At 40.0% G+C, this 24,101-nt stretch overlaps 1 protein-coding gene across 2 annotated transcripts in view; it reads right to left on the bottom strand.

Annotated features, from left to right (window-relative positions):
* Positions 1 to 24,101, bottom strand: part of LOC143412398 (uncharacterized) — a 44,959-nt gene that overhangs the window by 19,173 nt on the left and 1,685 nt on the right. For both annotated transcript variants that reach the window (XM_076880624.1, XM_076880623.1), the window contains exon 3: positions 13,110 to 13,660. In XM_076880624.1, coding sequence (XP_076736739.1) covers positions 13,110 to 13,627 — 518 coding nt within the window. In that variant the 5' untranslated portion in view covers positions 13,628 to 13,660. The remainder of the gene's footprint in view (positions 1 to 13,109; positions 13,661 to 24,101) is intronic.

Genomic DNA, 24,101 nt, shown 5'->3' with positions numbered 1-24,101 from the left:
ATGGATGGATTTTTCAAGATGTAAATGAGGTATCATCTGATTAAATATGCTAAATTGCAAAAATGGTGAAGTGACAAGGTTTTGTGAAATACACAACTATGTGTGACATTTCTGCGAGTCTAAAAGACGTTTGCTTTTAGTCTCTTAACTTTTGATCGTGGGACCATCATACCTGATAAACGTCACTATGTTTAAACTGTAACTATGAGCATTTATGACATCAAAACACCAGTTGTGTAAGCGTGTTTTTGCTTTTGTAGATTATTTTGAAATGTTTTATAGTGATATTAGAGACTGAAAATGGGAATAGGTGGGTGGTTGGTAAAACGTTCTTCACCAGAATGAATCCAGGCTTATAAAAGCAAAGGAATGTTGTAAGGTTGCCTTTTCTGAAGAAAATGATTACCACAGTAATCAGAGAAATAGATTTCTGTTATGTAAGGTAACAGTGTTATTGTGTATATGCAGACCATTCAGCTGTACTCGTCCCTCTGACACTCATTTTGAGCAGGGAACAGCTTTCAAGACAATAGTGCATCAAATTTAATCAGAAAAGTTCAAACCACTTTTGTGCCTTCCTGTCCTTGATTCACTCACAAGGTTTCCCATCACTGTTTCCTTGTTTTGCACCCGAGAGCAACATTTCGTCAAACTCCTAAACCATCATCCGCTGACAGGTCACACATCGCTCAAACTCAAGTTCTCTTTCCATCTCTCTGATGGTCATCATCAATGTCAGCTTTCAGTATTTTGCAAACCAAACAGACAGAGCGAACTGAGAGAGAGAGAATTAATGAAACAGTTCATCATTTTCTCACTAAATGAGAAGCTCTCCGTCCTAAACGCAGCACAGACAGTTGTTTCAAGCAAAGCATCAAGCCAGCCTGAATGAAAACACTGCTGCACCGTGTGAAACAGAAGCCATTTGTATGGATTTCCCAGGAATCACGTTCTATTTTAATAACGCTGCCTTCTCCCTTCTGAATATGGTTTGACAGCGCATGGTTTTGTGGTAAAGAAAATAGCTTTTCAGCATGTCATCATTAATAATTCACTTATGACAAACAGCTCTGACATTTAAACTGCACTGGGTGTCTGCTTGACACTGACAGGGAGACAATTATGAAGGAAAAGGAGTCCAACACAGGGAGAGACCGATTCTCTCTCAGCTGTGTGCAATTAGAAAGGTTCAGGCCTAATATAGTGTCGAACCTTTACTCGCAAAACACTGATGGAAGAAGCTGTGATGACCTTTACAGAACTCAACCGCTGACCTAAAATTGAGCCAAAGAAGAGTTTCAGTCACTCTAAGGACAAAAACAGGAAGCTAAACAGAAAGTGTTTAACGTGGCGGTGGAATCACCAAAACAAGCAGCGCTTCATGACTTTCAGATTTTTGGGTTTTGTGTGCAGTTTTGAGTTGTATTCACACGTCTCCTGTGCTTATGAGAGACAAATGTGGGATAAAAATGTGTAAATGAGCTGCAGAGCAACTTATTTCCTCCCAGGCTGCAAATGCACTGATGTGTGAGAGCCTCTGAGGGCACCACAGTGCAGAGTGCTCTTCCTGTGGTATTGCTTTGTGTGCAAACATGAGGAGAAAATCTAATGATTCAACTTTGAATTCATGGATGAATTTACTGTCATGAAGAGTCTAATTACTGTCAAACCTTTTTCTGCACCTTTTGCCCTTTTCTGCACTTTGCTTTTTATCTATTAATCTCGTCTTTTTAGAAGCTACGATTCCTCCCTTGTGTGTTTCCCTCTGCTCCGATTACCTGCTGTGCCCCGATTTGTATCACCTGCGTTTTATGATCTCTCCCTCTCTTGTGTATTGGTCCTCCCTTCTGTGCCACTTTGTCACAATGTAGCCTTTGCCTTGTGTCTTTTCTCTTGGTAAAATCTAAACTTGTCTTTTTAAATTCTTAAAATTAAATGACAACAATACTAACTGGCCAACTAATAGGTTATTTTTAGTACAGGGCAGCTGTGGCGACAACTGTAGTTTGCCTCCACCAGTGTGTGAATGCAACAACTCTGTGGGTGACTGACGGTTTTTTTAAATTAATTTTATTGCTATGTCTGGTTTTTGCTATTGTATTACTATATTTATATTGTACAGCACTTTGGTCTACCAGGTGTGTCTTTAAGTGCAATAGATGATGACAACGACAAATGAATGACTGAATGAATGAATGGTGGAATTGTGAAGCACTTTGAGGGTCTCAAAAAGCACTATGTAAATGCAATCCATTATTAAAAAATTAGAGTCAGCGTACTGACTGCTCCTGCCTTGGTCGCATTGAATTCTCTCACCACTGATAAAACTGGTAATCAGAGCTTTGAGTCTTGCTGTACAGGTTTACCGAGCTAAAAGGAAAAACATCGAACCCTTTTCACAAAAACTGCTGTGTAGCCTCCTTTTTATTATTTCATCAAATTACGACATAATTAATTATCAGTAAATATTCATTCAAATTTAATTGTTAAATATAATTACTCAATGAAGTATCACTTTTATCATTTATTAATAACTTTTACAGCTTCATTCTTGAATCTAACATGGCAGGTAAAAGTCATGTTATACTTGCACAGTGGTGCATTAAGATTAAAAGGAATTTCAACTAGAGCTGCTGATTTCATTTGTTTTGTTGATCTTTGTTACAGACCAAATTATTATATTACAATTTTTTACCTGATGATGACTGGATGAAAATGAAAGATCCACCAAAGCAATTACAGTTCATCCTGAGGATCACATAAATGTCTGAGCCAAATTCCATGGCAATCTATCAAAGATTTACTGAGGCATTTAACTCCAGCCCAGAAATGTGAACCTTCTGTTAATGCAAGAGGCAAACACACTGAGAAATCAGGCAGACTTTGCAGTGATGAATGGCAGAAAATCTTATGCATATCCATGTCAATAGGCTGAGATATTTCACTTCTAACAAATCAACACTGTTACACCAAGAGTTATTCCAACTAGCATGGCTAAAATTTACAAAATATGGGTTTTACACTCTACAATTAAAAAACTCAACCATAAGACCTAATAAGCTCTTTCTTCTTAAAGTGGCTGTATGAATAAATAAGTTGTGCCCAGTGTGTGAAGAACCAGACAGACACTTCTGTAAACAGGCAATTTTTCACCTTCATCTGTGGGGGATGGAATTACATGCTCGCTCTAATCAGAGTGTAATCATGGGAAATAAATATCACACAATTTATCCAATCTTGTAAACATTTCTGCCAGGAATACTAACAACAGGTACAAGAAACACAGGCCTGTGCAGGAAACCACATGCGCTCACACACAAATGCAAAGCGACATTGATGCACTCGTGTCCTCGTCTGCTATGACCACTACTGGATGTGAAGCACTGTGAAGTATTGCATGAACTCTTGAATTGACGTCCCTCGATAAGTCTTTGGGGTGCTGATTTTTTAATGCGTGTGGTCAGCAGAAAAACAAAGAATCATATTACAGAGACAATAACTCGTGTCATGAAAACATTTGTGAGAAGTCTGCAAGCGTTTTCTCGCTACTAAATATTCCAGTCAACAGTTAGTGGTATTATAATAATAAAGTGGAAGCGACTGGGAATGACTCAGCCACAAAGTGGTAGGCCACGTAAAATCACAGAGCAGGCTCGGTGGGGCGTATAGACATCCAAACTTCATGTGGCCTTCAGATTAGCTCAAGAACAGGCCATACAGAGCTTAATGAAATGGGTTTCCGCAGCTACATCCAAGCCTTACATCACCAAGAGCAATGCAAAGCTTCAGTGCATTGCAGTGGTGAAGCCATGCTGGACTCTAGAGCCGCGATGTGTTCTCTGGAGTGACGAGTCACGCTTCTCCGTCTGGAAATCTGAAGGACGAGTCTGAGTTTGACAGTTGCCAGGAGAGCATTACTTGTCTGACTGCATTGTGTCAAGCGTAGTTCGGTGGGGGTGGGGAGCCTGTTTCTTAAGAACTGCACTTGGCCTCTTAGGTCCATTAAAAGGAACTCTTATGCTTCAGCAGACCAACATATTTTGGATGATTTCATACTCACAAATTTGTGGGAACAGTTTCAGGATGGTCCCTTTCTGCTCCAACATGACTGACTGGACAAGTGTGGTGTAGAAAAACTCAGAACACCACCCGGATGAATTCAAGTGGAGACTGCGAGCCGGCCTTTTCATCCAACATCAGTGTCTGACCTCACAAATTCACTTGTGGAAGGACAGTGAAACATCCCCCTAAGTACACTCTGTTATAGCTACAAACGGTGGGCTGATATAAAATTAAACCTAATGGATTAAGAATAAGATGCCACTCAGGTTCATATGTGTGTGAAGGCAGATCAGTAAATAGTTTGGGCGGTATGACTGATTCAGCTCAGTAACTGTTGCAGTATATTCTCTGAAAAGCAAAAGTGAAACCGAGCTGAGCAACCAGAGGAGTGTGCTGTACCTTCTGCTCTCTCTGGTAGGACTCAATGTTTTTGTGAGTTTTATTGCTAATGATTTTTTTGGAAAGGTTCCATTTTGAAAATGTTTTAATGAGTACCCTGTGGCTTGTTCCAATTCACAACATGAACTCTGTGCCAAGTCAATAAATAAAACAGTGCAATTTCTCAACACGCCTTCTTTAACCAGTGGTTTCTATGAAAACAGTGACACAAGAACTTGATCACTTATATTGACTCTATATTGCTCAGTTTTGCATCTGAAGGGGAGAAAATAAACACGCAATTAACCCATTTTTGGGTCTCCAGCACCGCGATGAAGTGTTGGTATTTACTGGTGTACTGAACACTCCTCTTGTATCCTCACTGCACTCAGTCACTTAATTCTCATTAATCCTGCATCCATTTACCATAAATATGGGCTGGCAGAACTTAGGCGGGTATAAGGACCCTTAGACAGAAGAGTTCAGAGCAGAAGAAACAGAGCAAACCCAGATGCAGGTGTGATACCAGAACCAGTTTTTAAAGTCACCATTAGGGTTACACCTGGAATCCACATACAATAAACATTTCAAAGATAATTACCCAGACTTTCAAGAATATACTAAAGGCGTAAAGCCCCATTTCAGTGTTGTCACTTGTATACTGAGTTTGTGCTTACGGTAGATCGTCATGCCATTCTGTCAGAAGTCTGTTCAGCTTCCATTTCCAAGTTCAGCTTAATGAGTCATGGATTCAACATATGCTGCCATTAGTTTAACAGCTCTAACTGCCTTGAATCTGTGGCTTGCAGCATTTAAATTAACCACCATTCCCACTCAGCCAGCAGCTCTTCTTTTACTGTTTCTCTCTTCACTTCGATAAGATTGCTCCGGAAATTAGGATTTTGTCTGCAGCACCTAATGCCGCTGCTGTCTGCTAATGAGCTTTTGTCTTGATCAGTGCAGGAAAACAACGAAGAACATTTTTTCCACACTTGCTGGATTTCATAGTATAATTTTGTACTTTTATTCAAATACAGCAAATGTGCAATTTTACATCCATGAAAGTATATATTTAAGAATAGAGGCGCTGAATATTCAAACAAGTGCTTCCCAACTTTATACTGTAATCCTCCCAGTTTTTAGGCCTATAAACGTCTCTTCTTCTAGAAAGAATTGCCCAATGTTGAAAGGAATATAATCACAAGCCCTTTTTAAAAAGCCACGAGTATATCCTGGGACCTCGGCAGAGGGCATCTAAATGCCATCGTCAAAACATGGCCAACTGTGCAATGACACTGAATACTGTGATAGTGCACTCGAGCTTTTGTAAAATGTGTGAAAAATAGACAAAAATTAAAACCTGCCACAGGAATAAACATCATAATATCCACCTGACTTAAGCGGGAATCACTGAAGGAGAAAAACAAAGCCAACATGGCAGCGCCAGAAGTGTTGCTCCTCTAATGGCCACTTGAGGATTGGAAGTCAATTCTCATGGAATAAAAATGTAGCTGTTCACAGACCTTTGTGGTAGGCCTGTAGGAAAAAAACAAAAATAAAAAACTAGTAGTCGAGCAGTAGAAAAAGTTAAAAGAGTGTAACGCGAACCTGAAATGGGGACTGTTAGCTAGGACTCAGCTACAGCTAATATATTTGAAAAGGCAGAACTTTTACCTTTCATGGATTTCCATTTCCCGTTTGTGTCACACTCTCACTACAGCTTGCTGCTTGTGACCAAAGCAGTCACAAGGAGTTTTTTCTAACCAGTCAGTTACCAGATGTTCACAGACTGATGACTTACGTTTGCGGATGGAGCCTTGTCCACTTGATCCTACACTGACTGTCACAGGCCCAATTTAACATCCATGTGGTAACATGTATGCAAAACCTCAACAGACACTATAAAACTTGGACAGATGTGAAAAGTGACACCAATGTGGAAGCACCTTAAACCTGCAATATATCTGAAGGCCACCAGATGGCGATAGCTGTAATTGCAAAAAGACTCCTGGTCATATAGTAAACACTATTTTATAAGTCCTGGTCGTTCTATGGCTCAAAATAGAGGTTTATTGTACTTATTGGCTAATGAACTGAGACTGAAAAGTCATTCACCACTTAACAGTTTTACAGGCTGAACCGCTCCTCTTGTCACTTCCAGTTTTTTTGAAGCCTTAAGATGGCGATGGTGAAAAAGCTGAATTCAGAAATCAACTTAACAGTAGCTCTGCCCACCTTTTATACTGTTTGTGAGTTGCTAATGTAACAGTGTTTCTGTGGTATTACTTCACTTGCCACAAATGTCAGCGTAATGGGGAAACAGCGCCCCCTCTCGGTGTGGCCGGTTAGGTTTGCTGCAGTAATCGCTGCCAGTCTGCTGTAGCTAAGTAGTACAGACACATAAAACTTGTTTGATCAACTGATGGGCACCGAGTGTAATCAGTGCTCAGTGGACACATGTCCAACACCAGTTTTATGTACTTTGCATTTGTTTAATATTGTGTTAAACTGTATGCTAAAGCAGAATGCTAATGGGATGTTCTGCCGTAGTGTGCTGTGCGGAGTGGTGTGTGGCGTGCCCTTTGCACTGATACAACACCGTTGTTTCCATTCGAGAAATAAAGTGGCGACAATCAATCAGAGACTCCTTGTCTTCGTAAAAACACAACACAGAGTCGATGAGTCTGTTTGGGCCGGCCTGTTGCAGTGGGTGAAGCAGAAGCCGGTTACACACTAACCAAGCATGCTAGTTGAATACTGCACTCATGTTCAAATATGGAAAGGCGTGCATATTTTGTATAGAGTCACTGATCTTACAATTTCACCCATTACTCATTTCATTCACACGTACTCAGACACAAATCAACACAAAGGTCAAGCAGGACCAGAAACATATTTGGTGCTTTCCTCTGTTGGTGACCAGCCTCCTAAAGCCAGACTGATTCCAGCTGATCACTGTCATCAGCATCAAGTTAATGCCGACTCCAAACACTGCTATTTCATTAAGATCTTCCGAACGGATGTTAATATCCTAACCGCTATGTTTGAAATGCAACACACACACGCACCTGCAAAGACAGACACAAACACACAAACACAGTCCACTCCTGATTAAAAGACACGTTACTAGTCTTGGATGCTTAATTGCTTCCTGTACAAAGCATGATATCAAGTGTTTGTTGTTTCAACCTGTCTTTCAACTAAGCTGTGTGTGACAAGCTAATATTTCATTGGTTTCCCACAGGAATTACATAAAAATGCCAAAAGACAAAATCCATAGCTCATTATTTTTCACAGAACAAAGTGTTCAGAGGAAACAGTCCAGTGACTGCTGGTCTACACTATACAGTTTCTTTCCCCCTGTGGAGCATAAACATGCCCATCAAATGAATCACAATGAGACTACAATACTGTATATTGTTAAGGGCCAAATCTGATACAGATCGTGAGAATGAATGTAAGTCCACAGCAGACTTATTGGCCTTGGTTTTTCCTTTTTGAAATGTTAACTGAACATATGGATTCAAGTTGACACCAGAGAGATGTTTCAGCGTGTCCATCCTACATTACATAGTTTACTTGTTTAGGCCATTAAAAAACATTGATGTCTCAGATTTTCTAGGTATTAATGGTTATTAAAGCAACAAATGTTTTTTCCAGTGGGGAAATAAGATTCCATATAAACTAATTTGAAATAAAAGTAGAAAGTAAAACAAAACAAATACATGGCCTCATTAACTATAATGACTTAAAGATACTGTAGAGTTTTCAAATTTGGCTAAATTTATACAGCATGGCACTAATGATGAATTTCGCTTTTTTCATGAGATGTGGCTGCAGCTTGGTCTGAAATCAGACTAATTTGCTTTGAAAAACAAAAGCAGGTGTGCAGGTGGGCTCAGGTGCATCATCTCATTTTCCATCCTCCGTGTCAGGTAACTGAGGGTTTGCTGCTAAGTGGCTCTGAGAGGTGGATGTTTATGGTTGTAATGATTCCTGACTCACTTTAGTCATTGTCCCCTCAGCAGCACAACTATAGATCAGTCATGTAGTGTTGTAATAATTATACTAGGCAGGGCGGTGAATAGTAATCTAGTCCATGGCCGAGCATCTCCACAGGCCTGGTTTGAATGGTTATCACCCACTTCCACACTACTGTCACATGGATTTAAATATCAAATGCAAATTAAAGCAGGAAAAGTTCTCAATGAAAACTGCTCCTCTAACTGATTCACGTTAGTCTCTTTCCCACTCACACTTATCCTGCATTCAGTGTACGTCATCTCTGTTCCATCTGTCCTCCCACTATGTGCTGTCATTCTCCACAGTCCTTCATCTCTTTAACTATAGATATACAGTAGCTCAGGTTAAGACGTGGCATCCTGTACCTGCGGTGAAGAGGATATGAGGGGAGGCACAGAGGGTGCCAACACCACTAGAGGTGAAGCCTCAGCTTCAGCAGAGAAACCGAGGGGGGCATCACTGATATAATCAGCTACAAATTCCACAGCGCTGCAGGGCAGGAAACCATTAAATATATGCACACACATGCACGTGGTACGAACATGTGAATGAGTACACACATACTCGCAGACATCACACAGTCAACATAGTCTATAGGATTGTTCACTGAGTAAGCATTAGATGGTGTTTTTAATATGTTTTCAGTGTGTTAAAAATATAGTTTGAATGAAAAGTATTTACTAGACCTTCGCATATGAAAGACTCGCTTTAACTCAAACAGGAAACAATCACAAGATGTGCAAAAGTGACATAAAAATGATTTGTTAGATGAGGCTGAATCTACTCTTACGATACGTTTACACACACATGGGCATTTTTATATACAAAAATATTTCTGTCACCAAGAAAAAGAAAAAAAAATGTCAAGAACATGCCAAAGCAACCCTAAATGTGTGAAACTGTTGGTCAATCAAAAGCCTACAAAAGAACACGGAGCACAATCTAGGGTAAAAAAAAAAAGGCCCTGAACCCATGTAAACAAGGAAACTATTCACCCGCCAAGGAGATTTTCTAGTTTCAGTGGCCAAAAAAAAAAAAAAAAAAAAAGCATTCATGTTTGGACAAAAGGCCAAAGTGTGACTTTTAACAAAATACTCATACATATGTGGGCAGGGCCGGGGTTGTGTTTGCTTGACATCTCTTTATCTAGAAATGAATTCAGGGGGCTTGTCCCTGCAAAGACATCTCGTTTGTTAAATTCTTCCACGGCAGCACGGTTCTCCACCTACTATAATCAGTTCTCCATTCCGAGACACTCCAATACGTAGAGGAACTCAGTTTTTGGTTTCATACCACTTGTCAGACTGTCTTGGATATTGTTGCCCCTCTAAAAATTAAGCATCCTAAGACAAAGCTTGAACCCTGGTTGAACGATGAAACCCGTGCTGCGAGGCGTGAATGTCGTAGGGCTGAGCGGAGATGGAAAAAAGATAACTTACAGGTCTCTTTACAAAGTTTAAGAGAGTGCTGGGCCTTATATCAGCTTACAATAAAAGAAGCAAAGCGGAAACACTTTGCAAACATTATTATGGTGAATTATCAGAAACCACATATATTGTTTAAGTCAATTGAGACTATTTTAAGCTCTCCCTCTGCTCTTAGTTTTGAGCCTTCACTTGAAATGTGTGAAAGGTTTCTGCACTTCTTTATAAACAAGGTAGCCTCGGCTAGGGCGCAGATTATTTTGCCCACATCTGACCCCTCTGATCTTCCAATTTGCTCAGCTGTCTTTCAGCAGTTTGAGTCGGTTACTCTTGCTCAGCTACAGGAGGTGGTGGATCATTTAAAGCCTGTAGGCTCACCTTATGATCCTATCCCTCCCCTTTTTCTGAAAGAAGTTTTTTCTACCATAGGTCCAACCATTTTAACCATTTTAAATAGCAGCCTTACTTCAGGTGTGGTTCCAAAGAATTTCAAAGATGCAATAGTGCAACCACTTCTTAAGAAACCTGGGCTAGATACAAACGCTGTTGAGAACTTTAGACCAATATCTAAGCTGCCCTTTTTATCTAAAGTCTTGGAAAAAATTGTATATGACCAATTGATCTCATACTTGAATGCACAAAACGTTCAGGAGATTTTTCAATCTGGTTTTAAAGCAATGCATAGCACTGAATCAGCACTTTTAAGAATTTTTAATGATATATTTTTATCATGTGATTCTGGTGAAAGTGTCATTCTTATTTTACTCGATTTAACTGCTGCATTTGACACTGTAGACCATGAAATTTTAATCTCACGTTTGGAGCAGTGTGTCGGTATAACAGGTGTGGCTCTGAAATGGTTCAGGTCTTACTTAACAAACCGAACCTTTTCAGTTTGCTTAGGAAACTGTGAGTCCTCCCGAGCTCCGTTGTCTCACGGAGTACCACAGGGTTCCATTCTGGGCCCTATCCTGTTTTCACTTTATTTACTTCCATTGGGCTCAATTTTTAGAAAACACAGACTCTCTTTTCACTGTTATGCAGATGACTGCCAGATTTATGTTCCTCTTAAAAAGAAAGATGGGTCGTCTGTCAATCGTTTACAAACATGTCTGGAGGACGTCAAGTCGTGGTTGGCGCTAAACTTTCTTTGTTTTAATGATTCTAAGACTGAAGTAATGGTGTTCAGACCTGCCTCCACTGCTGTTCCGTGTGTTGATTTGCAATCCCTGAAATCATTCTATAAACCAGAGATTGTTAATCTGGGTTTTAAAATGGATCCTGAGCTTAAGCTTGAAAGCCAGATCGGGTTGGTTGTAAGGTCTAGTTTCTTTCATCTGAGGCAGCTGGCCAAAATTAAGCACTTTCTTACGAGACAGCAATTTGAAACAGTAATCCACGCTTTTGTAACCGTTCGGCTGGATTACTGTAATTCTCTTTATTTTGGGGTGAGTCGGTCTTCTATTTTTCGACTGCAGTTAGTCCAGAATGCTGCTGCACGCCTTTTAACTGGCACTCATAGATACGAACATATCACCCCAGTTTTATATTCACTTCATTGGCTGCCCGTGCATTTTAGGATCCATTTTAAGCTGCTTTTATTTGTTTTTAAATGTTTGTCCAATGCTGCCCCATACCTTCATGGTCCCTCAGCTCCTCCTGAGCGTGCCCAGGACTAATCGTAAGCTCAGAGGGGATCGGGCGTTTGCTGTGGCAGCACCAAAATTGTGGAATGAGTTGCCTTTACATGTTAGACAGGCACCTTCCTTATCTGTTTTTAAATCACGTCTTAAAACATATTTATTTACCTTGGCTTTTAGCACAGCAGGACTTGTTGATGTCTCTTAATATGTTTCTTATTAATTATATTATTTTGAATTTTAAGATATTTTATATGCAATTTAAACTGTTTCCTCTCTGTTTTATATTTGTAGCACTTTGGTCAACATTGTTAGATGTAAAGTGCGTTATAAATAAAGATGCTATGCTATGCTCTATACGAAGTCATTGCCATTAGCTAGTTAGCTTAGCTAATTGCTAAGCTAACTAGATTAGCAAAATGTTAACTGCTGAGTGGTCCAAGTGATGTCAATTTCACCATCAGACAGCTCGACAATCTGTGCGGATGCAGCATGTCTGCCTGTTTAGGGTTTTTTTTTTTCTTTAACCACAAGAGAATTTACGTTACACGGACTGTGGATCCGCCCCAGACTTCAAAGAAGTACAACAGGAACTCGACCATCTCCAGCTGTCCATGTCTGTGACCACAATGGAGAACAATCGAGCTGTAAATGTGGCACTAAGTGAATTTCGTTGCTTTATGCAGATTGGTTTCCAGTCCTAATATTAAGCTAAGTGACTGTTGTCTGTATAAAAACATGAAAAGCTCGTATAAGTGCAACAGTATTTTTTTTCTAAAATATTTCTTGACTGATTTGCAAGTGTGTGTTTGATGCTATGAATGGGAAAAAAAAGTTCTTCCCTTTAGAGAAAAACATGACAGAGTCACTAGTTGTGAATATACTTTTGCTGAGACTGATGTGAGCTGTAATCCTCAGGCTACTGGCTCTGTAACATTTACTGTATATTTGTTTTATACATTTAAATAGGAGATGTGGTTTCACACTCCTGACCTGAGCTGAATACTGTTTCTAATGACAAACAAAAATAAATAGCGGCCCCGACAAAGCTGAACACTGAATTGGTTTTACTAGTATTGCAGCAGATTTGTCCGCTCTGTCAAAATAAAATTTGGTCCCCGGAGGACTGACATGTCTGTTTACAGAATGATAAATAGACACCTGGTGTGCCACAGAGGCAAGTCTACAAAACAAAGAAGAGAAACTGCAGTTTACAGTACACTAAATCTGTTTCTGCTTTATAGCTTCTCTGACTTTTGAAACCTAGCCACTAATCGTCTGGAGATTGGATTTTGTCCCAACAAAGGTAAGTAAACCAGCTGGAACACCACAACATAGTAATGGTACTATAACATATCAAAACATGTGTGTAGCTATTTTTAATGGTGTTTTTAAAAAGGGTTGTGGTCTTTTATAGGAACTGCAGGCAGATGTGAGTTCTGGATTTTAGAGCACTGGATTGCTGAAGAACAGTATTGGGAGAAAATAAACCTTAAAATTTGGATTTTAAGTTCAACTTCATGGTAATTTAGCAGGTAAGATAAAGGGATCTAAGAGTGTGTATCATCAGCCTTATACTTACTCCCACTCCTTGCGTCGCGCCTGAGGTGTGCTCTGAATCTTATGAGCTTGGTGGGCTTTAACAATGTCTCTCTGCTCAATCAGTCCACCCCGACGTCTCTTGATCACATTAGGACTGACTGCCATATCTCCATCCACCCCAAGCATCCCGACTCCAACATCAAAAGTGGAAACCACATCAAGGGTGAGACCGAGGCGGTTTGGGTGTAAAGGAGGAGCGTGGCCAGACACGTGTGAGAGGTGGAGGGTGTCATAGCTGGTTGAGAGGCTTTCGGGCTCCAGGAGGGAGTGTGATTCAGGATACAGCTTTGACCCTCCACCCAGTCCTGCGCGATGCTTCTGCCAGCTCTCGCAGTCCGCTGGGGATGGGCGGATGATGTGGTGCCGGGGGGTGCTGCTACCACACATTGCCCCCACAGCCAAACCACCCACTGGATAGTCAGGCCCTCCTGGGCTTCTAGCATTGTGGTTCCCTGTCAGAGACTGAGAGCTAACCGAACAGGAGCCCATTTCCAGCATGGTGGGGAAGCGCCTCTGGATCTCAGCATAGTGCTGCAACAGAGAGGAGAAGGAATGCAGGAAAGGAGATGTTAGAGACGTAGAAAATGAACACAGTCATCACTGATATCAAAGACACCATCAAACAGATACTTTGTCTGGGTCTCATATTCAGCTGAAATGGCAGTGGAAACACTAATTACAGATGACAGCAAATACAAATGTGATTAAAAAGTTTCATTTTTGAATATCTATCCTTATTAGGCTTCTCGTGATATATGAGGACACGACTTGAATGTAGATAGGAAACCTGTAAGCTGAGGTTTGGGAGCTCTTTCCAGTATCAGTAGTCTATCGTTTGGCTACTCAGTATTCTCATACTGTTAACGTCTTCTATTTCCAATATTCATCCACAGTATAAACAGTATAATGTGTTCTGAATAAAACTGTATTATTAAAGCTGAATCTATCACACAATATGAACATTTTTTGTAAAACAAAGACACAAAGGGAGGCTTTGTTTATGCTCTTGAAACAGACTTTGTGCATCTACCTTCTATCCACTGGAAACACAGACACTCGCTGTTTGGGTGGGTGGCAATACAAGTAAAAAAGCCTGAAGACATCCGGCTACTGTATAACTATGCATTTGTTCAGCTAAACTCCTGAGGTAATTTGCCAGTGTCCCAATAGCTCTCAGTGTCCTTAGCTGACTTAAAATATCAGCAATCCTCCAAGTGTCAGAACCAATTAGATAAGCTGTAATAACACAGACTTCAAAACAAATGGTAATATAATGCTGCCAGAGCTGTGTTTAATTGTGCAATTAAGAAGAAAAAAACCGAGAGGGAGAGAATTTTTATCAACCCGTCCTCTCCTGTCATGCTGCACATCTCACTTGTACATCACGCAGCCTCTACGTTACTGCAGCTCACGCTGGAGCTCTCACCATCTCAGTTTGGCAAATGATCGATCGCTGGTTTTACAGCCCCTCTGAGAGGAAAGCTTCTAAATAACTGTGTGTGGTGAAGCTGCTGCTCAGTAAAACGAGCATAGTGTAGCTGATAAGAGGGAAGAGGAACTATGCCTCAGTATTCTTACTCATTCATTAGGCTGAGGTCAACACCTGAACATTGCTAGGCCGGCTTGATTTGATGACGACTTCCGCTACGAATCTACACCTCCTTAAGAGGTCCCCACTAACGCCTCCACATATGAAAAGTTGTCACAAACTGAATGAAAATATAGTTACATGAAGTGAAATGTGTCAAAACATACAACAAATTAAGCATTGAACTTTTATCTTTTCCTGAGGCAAGGATGACTGTCTCCACTCAGCAAGAGATAATGGAAGTGGGTCAGCTGCTGTTTGTGTTTGTACAAATGCTGTTTAGCTGCACTGTTACAAAGTCTAACAATATACTCTCTCTCTTACCGTCTTTTAGCTAATTTTATTTTATTTTAAATCCCACTTTACTGCTCCCCTTTGTGTCCCCTTTGGGAAATTTTAGTAAGGGCCAGATGTTTCCCTTTGGAGGAAATTTGTCAGATATCGTCTGCTGTAGCTTGTTTGTCATTATTCCACTTTTAGCTTATATATTAATCAACTTTAAAAGGAAATAAAGTACTGATGTTTACAACTCTATTTGCTGTCCCAAAATTGGTAAATATTAAATTAATCAACCAAAGTGAATGAATCATTAAAAGAAAAACTTGGTTTACATCTTTCTTCTCCAAGGGAATCCAGGTGTGGAGTCTTTGGGACCATGTGTTACCCAAACATTATATATTATAATGATAGATAGATAGATTTTCTTTATTTTGGGGGCACTTTCTAACAGAGAGGCAACTTCTATATGCTAAAAAATTGTTTAGGGATGTTTTTCAGAGTAAAACCATTAAATATTTGGGCGATCGTGGCTCAAGAGTTGGGTGTTCGTCTTGTAATCGGAAGGTTGCCGGTTCGAGCCCCGGCTCGGACAGTCTCGGTCGTTGTGTCCTTGGGCAAGACACTTCACCTGCCGCCTACTGGTGATGGCCAGAGGGGCCGATGGTGCGATATGGCAGCCTCGCTTCTGTCAGTCTGCCCCAGGGCAGCTGTGGCTATAACGGTAGCTGCCTCCACCAGTGTGTGAATGTGAGAGTGAATGAATAGTGGAATTGTAAAGCACTTTGAGGGGTCCCGAAAAGCGCTATATAAATGCAATCCATTATTATAACAGAAATTGTGTGTGTGTGTGTGTGTGGGGGGGAGGAGCATCAATTTCATGTCACCTGACATGGCTTATATTATACTGTGCAAAAGTGTTAAGTCTCCTCTCTTTTCTTTACATTTTGCTTGGAAAATTGTGACAAGGAGCAGCGATTTATATTAATGTGCAAACATACATGGAAATACAGTAAATAAGGAAAATAAAAAACAGAGTTTAAAATATTCTAAGGAGCCTGAAAGTCAGTGTTTGGTATGACCACCTTTCTTCTTCAGCATTGCATGAACTCTATGAAAGCAGCCTTCTTGTCTTCAGCAACAGTTCTCCAGGCTTCCTGAAGGACATTCAAAGCTCTTTGAACATTGGCTACCTTTTAAAAATGATCCCATACTGCTTCAGTAATGTTGAGATCCACGTGCTCTGGGGAGGCCAATCCATGTCTCATAGTGTTCCATTGTGTGTTTTCCTATTCAGGTTTGCTGTTACTGCATTGACAGTCTGTTTGGGATCACTGTCATGCTAAAAAAAAACCCACTGCCATCAGATACTTTCCAGGTGAGTCAAGACTTTTGCACAGCACTGCATTTTGGTGTGGCAGCAGACCACAAGTCAACACTGTCTGCTGAGGTCAAATGTGGACCAAGGAAAAAAGCAGATGTGACCCACATTTTGGTTAAACAGTCTGCTCTGTGTGTTCTGGCTTCAGCCAGACCAGGGGTGCCCAAGCAATCTGTGGCAGGGAGTTTGTTAATATTGCCAAGCAAACTGAAGAGGCACTTGAGCTCTTCTGTGGAAAACTTGGGCTTCAACAGAGCGGTGGATCTGAACCGAGACTATTTGTTGAACAGGATGAAACCTAGTGCAACTTATTGCAATGCAAAATGCAACAACTCCCGATGATCAAAAGTGCTTTGATCTGGCAACATAATCAAAAGAAGAGTTGATGACATGTCACGTCGAATGTCACGTTACAGTTATAACTACGTAGAATCGGTAACAATGTTCAGTTCTTACACTAACTGTCACGTGCCAGAGCATCTTTAAACCACAATGCTGCCGCTCATCCTCCTCTCTCCGTAAAAACACACACAACAGAAAGGAAGTGCTGTTTCAGAATCAAATCAAATTCCTGGAGGTCTTTATTGATTGGCAAGACCTATCAATTATCAATCAATGCCTTTAGCACACATTAACAGCTTTTCTTTTTAAAGCACACAGTCAGGCATTTTTTTATAGTTTCTGACTCACGGTGCTTGTAACATCTAACATCTTCAATTTTCTGCTCCTTGTGGAGTTAATGATGTATAATAACAAAGCTGGAGCTCTGAAACGGTGAAACTGATGGGAACAAAGTGCTTAATAAATATAAACTGAGCCTTTGACACAAAAAGAAAGAAAACAGAAAGAAAGCAGTTAGTGCAAAGTCATCCCATCTTAGCAAAAGTACATGATGTATATACACAAATATATGAAGTTGCTTATGCATACTATTGCCCATTGTGTAGTTCCTGGTAGGGAGGCCTTAGATATGGCAGGAGAACTGTCATTGATCTGCTGGTTACAGAATCCATTTAGCAAATTATGTTTTCAAACTGGCTGAACAGGATTGCCCACACAGCAAGATAATTTATGCAGATGCTCACACTGAGACAATTAGAACTGAGCATGATACTCGATGACGTTTCACAGCAACATTAATAAGAAAATGCAACAACACAAAAACTTGCACTCAGAAAGGCACTGTTTTTGTGGTCGGTCATAATAAAATAAAATCTAAAAACACTTACAAGACATCAAAAAAAGTTTTCTTAAAAAGATAAATATACTTTATACTAGAGTGCAAAATAGCAGCTCCCAAAGGGTGAGAGCTATAATTTCACACAGAAATTGATGATGGCAAGAAATATATGACAATAAACATTGACTTTACATTTCCAAAGCACAAAGCTACTTTAAGTCAATCCAGGCCTCATCAGCAAACAGTGAGTGCCTATCTACTGCTCCGTGAGGGAAAGGCCATTTACACCATATTTGTCTATCTGGTTTTTGAGCTACAGGTTATCCAGTTCTAAAGTGACTTTTTTATGGGCGCCAACCATCTGCTTTTACAAGATACAATACAGATACAATGAGATTTTAAAACATCAATAAAAAATACAGATATGAGTAGGACACCCTAAATAATCCCCTTAGTGCCTTTGCACTCCTCTAAAATAGTTTGAGTTGGATTTAAATGTATTGTACAAAAACTGGAAAAATAAGTCTGTGAAGAGTTACAGGAACAGGCTGATACCACGTTGCATCTATTTCAGGGGTGTCGAACTCCAGGCCTCGAGGGCCGGTGTCCTGCAGGTTTTAGAGCTCACCCTGGGTCAACACACCTGAATCAAATGATCAGGTCATTCCCAGGCCTCTGGAGAACTTCAAGAGATGTTGAGGAGGTCATTTAGCCATTTGAATCAGCTGTGATGGATCAAGGACACATCTAAAACCTGCAGGACACCGGCCCTCGAGGCCTGGAGTTCGACACCTGTGATCTATTTTAAAGGTATATTTTGATATTGATATACGTTTAATCAATACCCATCAGTGTCTTATTAGGCTGTTAATGGGCTCTTTTTTTTCTTTTCTTTTTTTAAAGAAACAAGTAAACTTCCAAGTATCTGCACAGCAGTCATTCATAAATTCAGGAATTCTGAAGACTCGGAGTAGATCCTACGTAAAAAATAAATAAATAAAAATCCCACAGGGCCCACACGATCTGAAATGTTTACTCTAATCAAAAAAGAAAATAAAAAATCTAAATGCTTGTTAAAAAAAAAAACCAAACAACAACACAGGCTGTTGGCTGTTTGTTGTTAATACTACTCATGTAAAGTGATACAGGAAATGTGACCCACGTGTCACTACGACACAAACTTCAAAACAAGAGCAGTAATCACAAATTAACCACCTCCTATTACTAGTTTGAACTGATTTTTTTTATATGAATAAATGCATTAATATGTAGCTGCACAGTAATGAATTTAAACTGAATTTCTGTTATTACTGAGGCCTGTCTGCAGTACCTTCACAGCCCACCAGGGGGAAATGGCTACCCTGGGCTTTCTAAGGTACACAAGTTATTCCACTTTGATTAATTAATTGATTATTAATTCATGTTTTCCCATTGTTGCTTACAGATATTCATAGGAAGAGGCTTTGTGATGTTTGGATAGTTAGCTTAGCTGCTTGAATCCAGTTTTATGTTGATCTAAGCTAATCGGCTGCTCGAGGTAGAGCCAAATAGCTCCTAAAATGTCACCCTGCCATTTACAGCTGTCATAAAAAGTCAGAATGAAGATTAATGACAGAAATAAAATTAAGAGAGAGTTATTTATTTCCATCCATCAAATTTTCCCTGCTTTTATATCATCAGGGGAAAAAACAAAAAACAGGCTGGACTTCTAAGAAACATTTATGTAAGCCAGCTCTGTAATGTAACCATTATTAGGATCATTATTACAGAAAAATGCCACCAACCCAAAGACAGGCACTGACCACAACGCTTTAGAAAACACCTACACTGCAAGTCATACTTAAACATCAAGGCTCCACTGCACTGTGGCTCCCCCTCACAATTATCAAAACCTTACAGCCAGGAAAGTTGATTGTGTGCTCATATAATTCTTCAGATTAGCTTTTAAAAGGTGGTCGTCGACTGGCTGTACTCAGTCAGCTTTCACTCCCATAATCAGAATTTTTTCATGAACAGCTAATGTGTTGTTCACAGCCTTTGATGACTTCTCGGTCGCTTAGCGTCAGATTAAAAAAAAGAAAAAAAAAGTTAGTTTTCACTAAAACTGAATGAAATTGTTACAGGGGCCAAACAGTTTTTACGGTCTTTGCTGGAAAGCCAGGTGTTTCCAGGTTCATAATGAGGAGTGAAGGAGAGGCTGAGGCAGGCGAGAAGCCTTCTCACACCTGCTGCCCCCATTAGCCGACACAACTGCCTCATTGCACCTCATATTTCACCATATCCTTCCACCCAGCCGGAGTGTCAGCCTGGTAAGCGGCCAAACCAAACATGCTTCAGGAAGCGTTATGTCATCCGAAACTAATGGGCAGTATGTTTGAGGGAAAAATCAGTGGCAACACTTCAGCCAGCTGAAAATAACCATCTTGTTGGTAGTTGAGGTTCAGGATATTCAGCGTCAGTGTTGAGAAAGCTTAAGGGAAGCATTGAGAGTACAAAAGGGGAATGAGATTAAATAAAACTACAACGCCTGAGGAAAACTCCACAAGGAGATAAAAGCCACCAGCAGTGGCCCCAGTTGGCAATAATATTTCACGTGCAAACAAAACATTTTATTGGATTTATACAAGAACAACAAAAACCAGCTGAAATTTGCAGAGACGGACAAATTCTGACACTTAAATGCTGTATGAGCTGGAGAAAAGTGCACACTGTGAAAGTACTGCGTCAGAAGTCTAATTTCCTCAGTCTCAGCTAGCCCCTGACTTTGAACAGCTGCTCTATCTGAAATACAGTCACTGCATATTATTGCACTAAATTATACTGAGTGCATTCGGCAGTGCCAACATTTACATATTAGATTTACAGCTTTCGGTAACACGCTGTGGTACAGTTAGTGAGCCCTTAGAAGCAGCAAAACATGCAAACGTTAAGTGTGACAGGCAGAATATTGTCCGCCTTTAAAACTTATGAAACTAATGCACAGTTTCCAGCTGAGGCCACAATAACAGAGGAGGCCAGATAATATGTAAACGAGATAAACTTTTTCCACTGTGCTTTGCCAACTCAACTCACACCCACAGAAATGTCCCTCTGCCTCTATTGTTGTCTCTGCATCATTAATTCAGCTCCTCTGTATTTGGGAAAAAAATGAAAGGTATGTAATGATGGGTTTTTCTTTTTTGTTTTTGTCATGCAGCGCCTTCTGTGGACTTATTGGAAATAAAATCCATTACCGTCTGGTCCTTTCTGGTCTTTTTTGCTCTGGTGTTGACCAAGTCCTGCACGTATTCCCTTTTGTTTCATGTGCTGTCTGCGCCGTTATGTTTGTCATTCAGCATGCAGCTTGCACACTTTCCATTCAGATGCCGCCATTTAATATTTACTACTCCGAGTCTGCACGGTGCTCTACTTGCCATTTATTTCATGCATCCATTGAGTTTAATTGTATTTTTATTCCACGTTTCTTTGCTTCATTCTACCAATATGATGTGTTATTCTGCAATAGTCATGGCCCGGTTTTCCTACAGGGTTCATTAAAGTTTCATGTTTTCATTCTGTAAGTATTGGGCCATAAACACCGAATGACCTCGGTTAGAATAGATCAAATTGTGGGAAACCAGAGTCAGGGACATTTGACAGCACCCAGGGTAACTGTATTTGTGGATCAGTTTCACTATTATTCTTTAGATTAGACTCTTGATATGCACACAGACTCTAAAAGTAAATAATATTCTTTTAGATCATGTTTTATGTCTTTTACTGAAGCCACATATTCCACAGCACAGAGCCATTAGAAGATGAAAAGATGCTTCTCAGAGGGATCCTATTGCTATCATGACCTTCTAGCAAAGACCATTATGCAATAGTGACCCTTTAGATCAGTAATGATCACTAATAGGAACACTTCACACTTATGCTCTAATCACTGGAAGGTTCAGAGGCTTCAGGGAGCAGAGCAAAGGCTGGAATATTAGAATCTAAAAAACCTGCCAACTTTATTTAATAATGTATTTATGAATTAATGAAGCAACAAACGATCACAAGAGGAAATATCCATCTTTCATGATGTTTCGATGCAGAGAGGTCAAGAAAGATTACACATCTTTGTCATCTATGTCTGTGAGGGACCACCGTGAGAAACCCCAGAGCCCCAGGTCTTATAAAATCACTGAAAGCTATAAACATAGCGCCTCACCGTTACAGGTAAATCATATTTTACAGCTTGCAGCAGGAAGCGTAAGGAGCGAAAGAAGTCGCTGCTTTTGGTATAAACAAATGAATCTGCAGTGTCGCTGGTTTACAGTTGCACACTAGATAAAAAGCTTTGATGGAATTTACTCTGAAATGTTTTGGAAATCATTTTAAAGGTTTGCATCCCATAATCCGCCCTTTTATTAGGAACAGTCTGCTGCACAATATCGCTGTGCGCACAATTGTCCACAAAGAGCACATGGCACTAACACTGCTGACATTTAGCCTCTGCAAAATGTATCCACAAGAAGAAGATATGCAGCCATTCTAAACAAAAATATAAACTAAACGTGGAAAAATCTGCATCCCTCGGATTCATAACCAAGCTGCAACACTCTGAACATTGGGATGAAATTAAATCAATACAGTTCATGGATTTATTGCCAGAAACACTTATTTCTCTCTGCTGGAGAAAATGGGACTCACTACTGGAAACTGGTCACATTTGGGCATATCTGAATGAAAAGTACATCGGCTTTATGTTAGTGCTCTGCCACGCCTGTTTATCAGAGTGAAGAACCACATTAGTGTATGTACTACAAACAGGACCCAAAGATGGTGCACGAGTGGTTCAAAGTATGAACACAAAGCGAGCAGTGTCTGAAAAAACAAACCAATTTTGAGTCGCCAGCCTCTGGACCAGGGACAGTCTGAAGCCTCAAATCATAGTTTTATTTTTCCTGTTTCGAGCTGTTCTTTTGTCCAAGGTGAACTGATGTGTTATCAGGCAGTATCTTAGATTTAATTCCATCCAATCATTCCTTGCTCAGAATTTTATAGCCGGCTAAGAGTCTTGTTCTTTTTTTTTTTTCAGTACACTTGATTAGAGACATTCTTCACTTGCGTATGTATTTGCCATTCGTTTTCATTTCGCTGTATTTAAAGAGGTAAAATCCTAGTCTAGAGATTAAAAATTCATTACGGTTAGAGACCCGCCTACGAGGGCAGAATTAACAGCAACCTTTCTCTGGTTACGCTGTTCTTTAAAATAATAATATAAAAAAAATACTTAAGATGAATCACAGGAAATGTGAAGCAGGTGGTACAATACACACACAGCTCGTCTTGCAAAATGGGTTCAAGAGGTTTCATTAGGTTCAGTTTGGTGCTGATCACAGGCACTAATTTATACACCAAGAAAACCAATTTACACCCCCTAGTAGAGCGGTGTTATTCAATCAGGACAATCAGAGCTGTTGACAAGAAAGGATTAACGTAGTCCAGTTAAAGGAAATTGACAAGTGTCATGATGAAACAATTTAGGAAGACAGTTGAAAGAATTGATTTAAGCAATGGCTTGTCTGAATAAAATAATTTGATCAGTTGTAATTAAAGGTTATGACCTTGCCTGCTGAAGTACTGGGCAGCAATGGGAGAAATAACTGGCACTGGCTCACGACAAAGACATCTTTCAAGTGAAGAAGATGGCACAGTGTTAGCAGCTTGTCATTTAAAATGCATACACTGATTATTCAGGTTGCCTCTTCCTCCACTGTGAAACTCCAGTTACATTAGAAAACAGACTGATGGGATTAGTTTATCTGACTGTACTGCAACAGGTCTCAACACGGGTTCTTCTTTCAAGACGATGATGACAAACTTACATCCCCAAAGTCTCAAGTCAAAGAAACGTATGGCAGCGAAAGGAGTGATTGAGGAAAGTAAATTACATTTTAGAAGGTAAAACCTCAGGAACAACATGCCAGACACACTTTCTTCCTGTTCACTGCAGCAAATGTGTTCTCGATTTTCTCTACTTTAATTAATTCCTCCTCCTTGAGGTAATGATGGCTGTTTTCCCACAGCCTCTGAGACTGAGCGAGAGAGAGTCTCTTTCCTAGAATTTTTTTTTATCATTATCTGGTATAGGTCCACTAAATTATTAGCAGGACCTGGCTAAAGCCTGCTTCCACATGGTCCTAATACTGACAACTACTCTGGCACTCTGAATTGAATCTTGTTGCATCCCTGTGACTCTAATGACTCACTCCACTGTCCTGTCAATCTGTTACACTGGTAAAAGCCACAGTGAAGAGTGATTGGGGCGCTGTAATGGTCTTAGCACGCTGCTAATTGGATAACGTTGTTGAATGATATGTATGCAAACATGGCAAAGGGAGTGGACTTGAAAAAAAGCTTCCTGCCAAAAAAGAAATATAGAAAAGAAAAAGACATACAGCATATCACGTTCATGTAATATATAACACAAAAATATTTTTAAAGTTAATTTATGTTGAATTGTAGTATATACTTTAATTAGCCGAGATCCAATCAGCAAATGAATTCTACTTTCAAG

Source organism: Maylandia zebra, linkage group LG23 (genome assembly GCF_041146795.1).
Source record: "Maylandia zebra isolate NMK-2024a linkage group LG23, Mzebra_GT3a, whole genome shotgun sequence".
NCBI lineage: Eukaryota > Metazoa > Chordata > Actinopteri > Cichliformes > Cichlidae > Maylandia > Maylandia zebra.
Note: the sequence above shows the minus strand (reverse complement) of the source record. Positions and strands in the feature narration are given on the sequence as shown.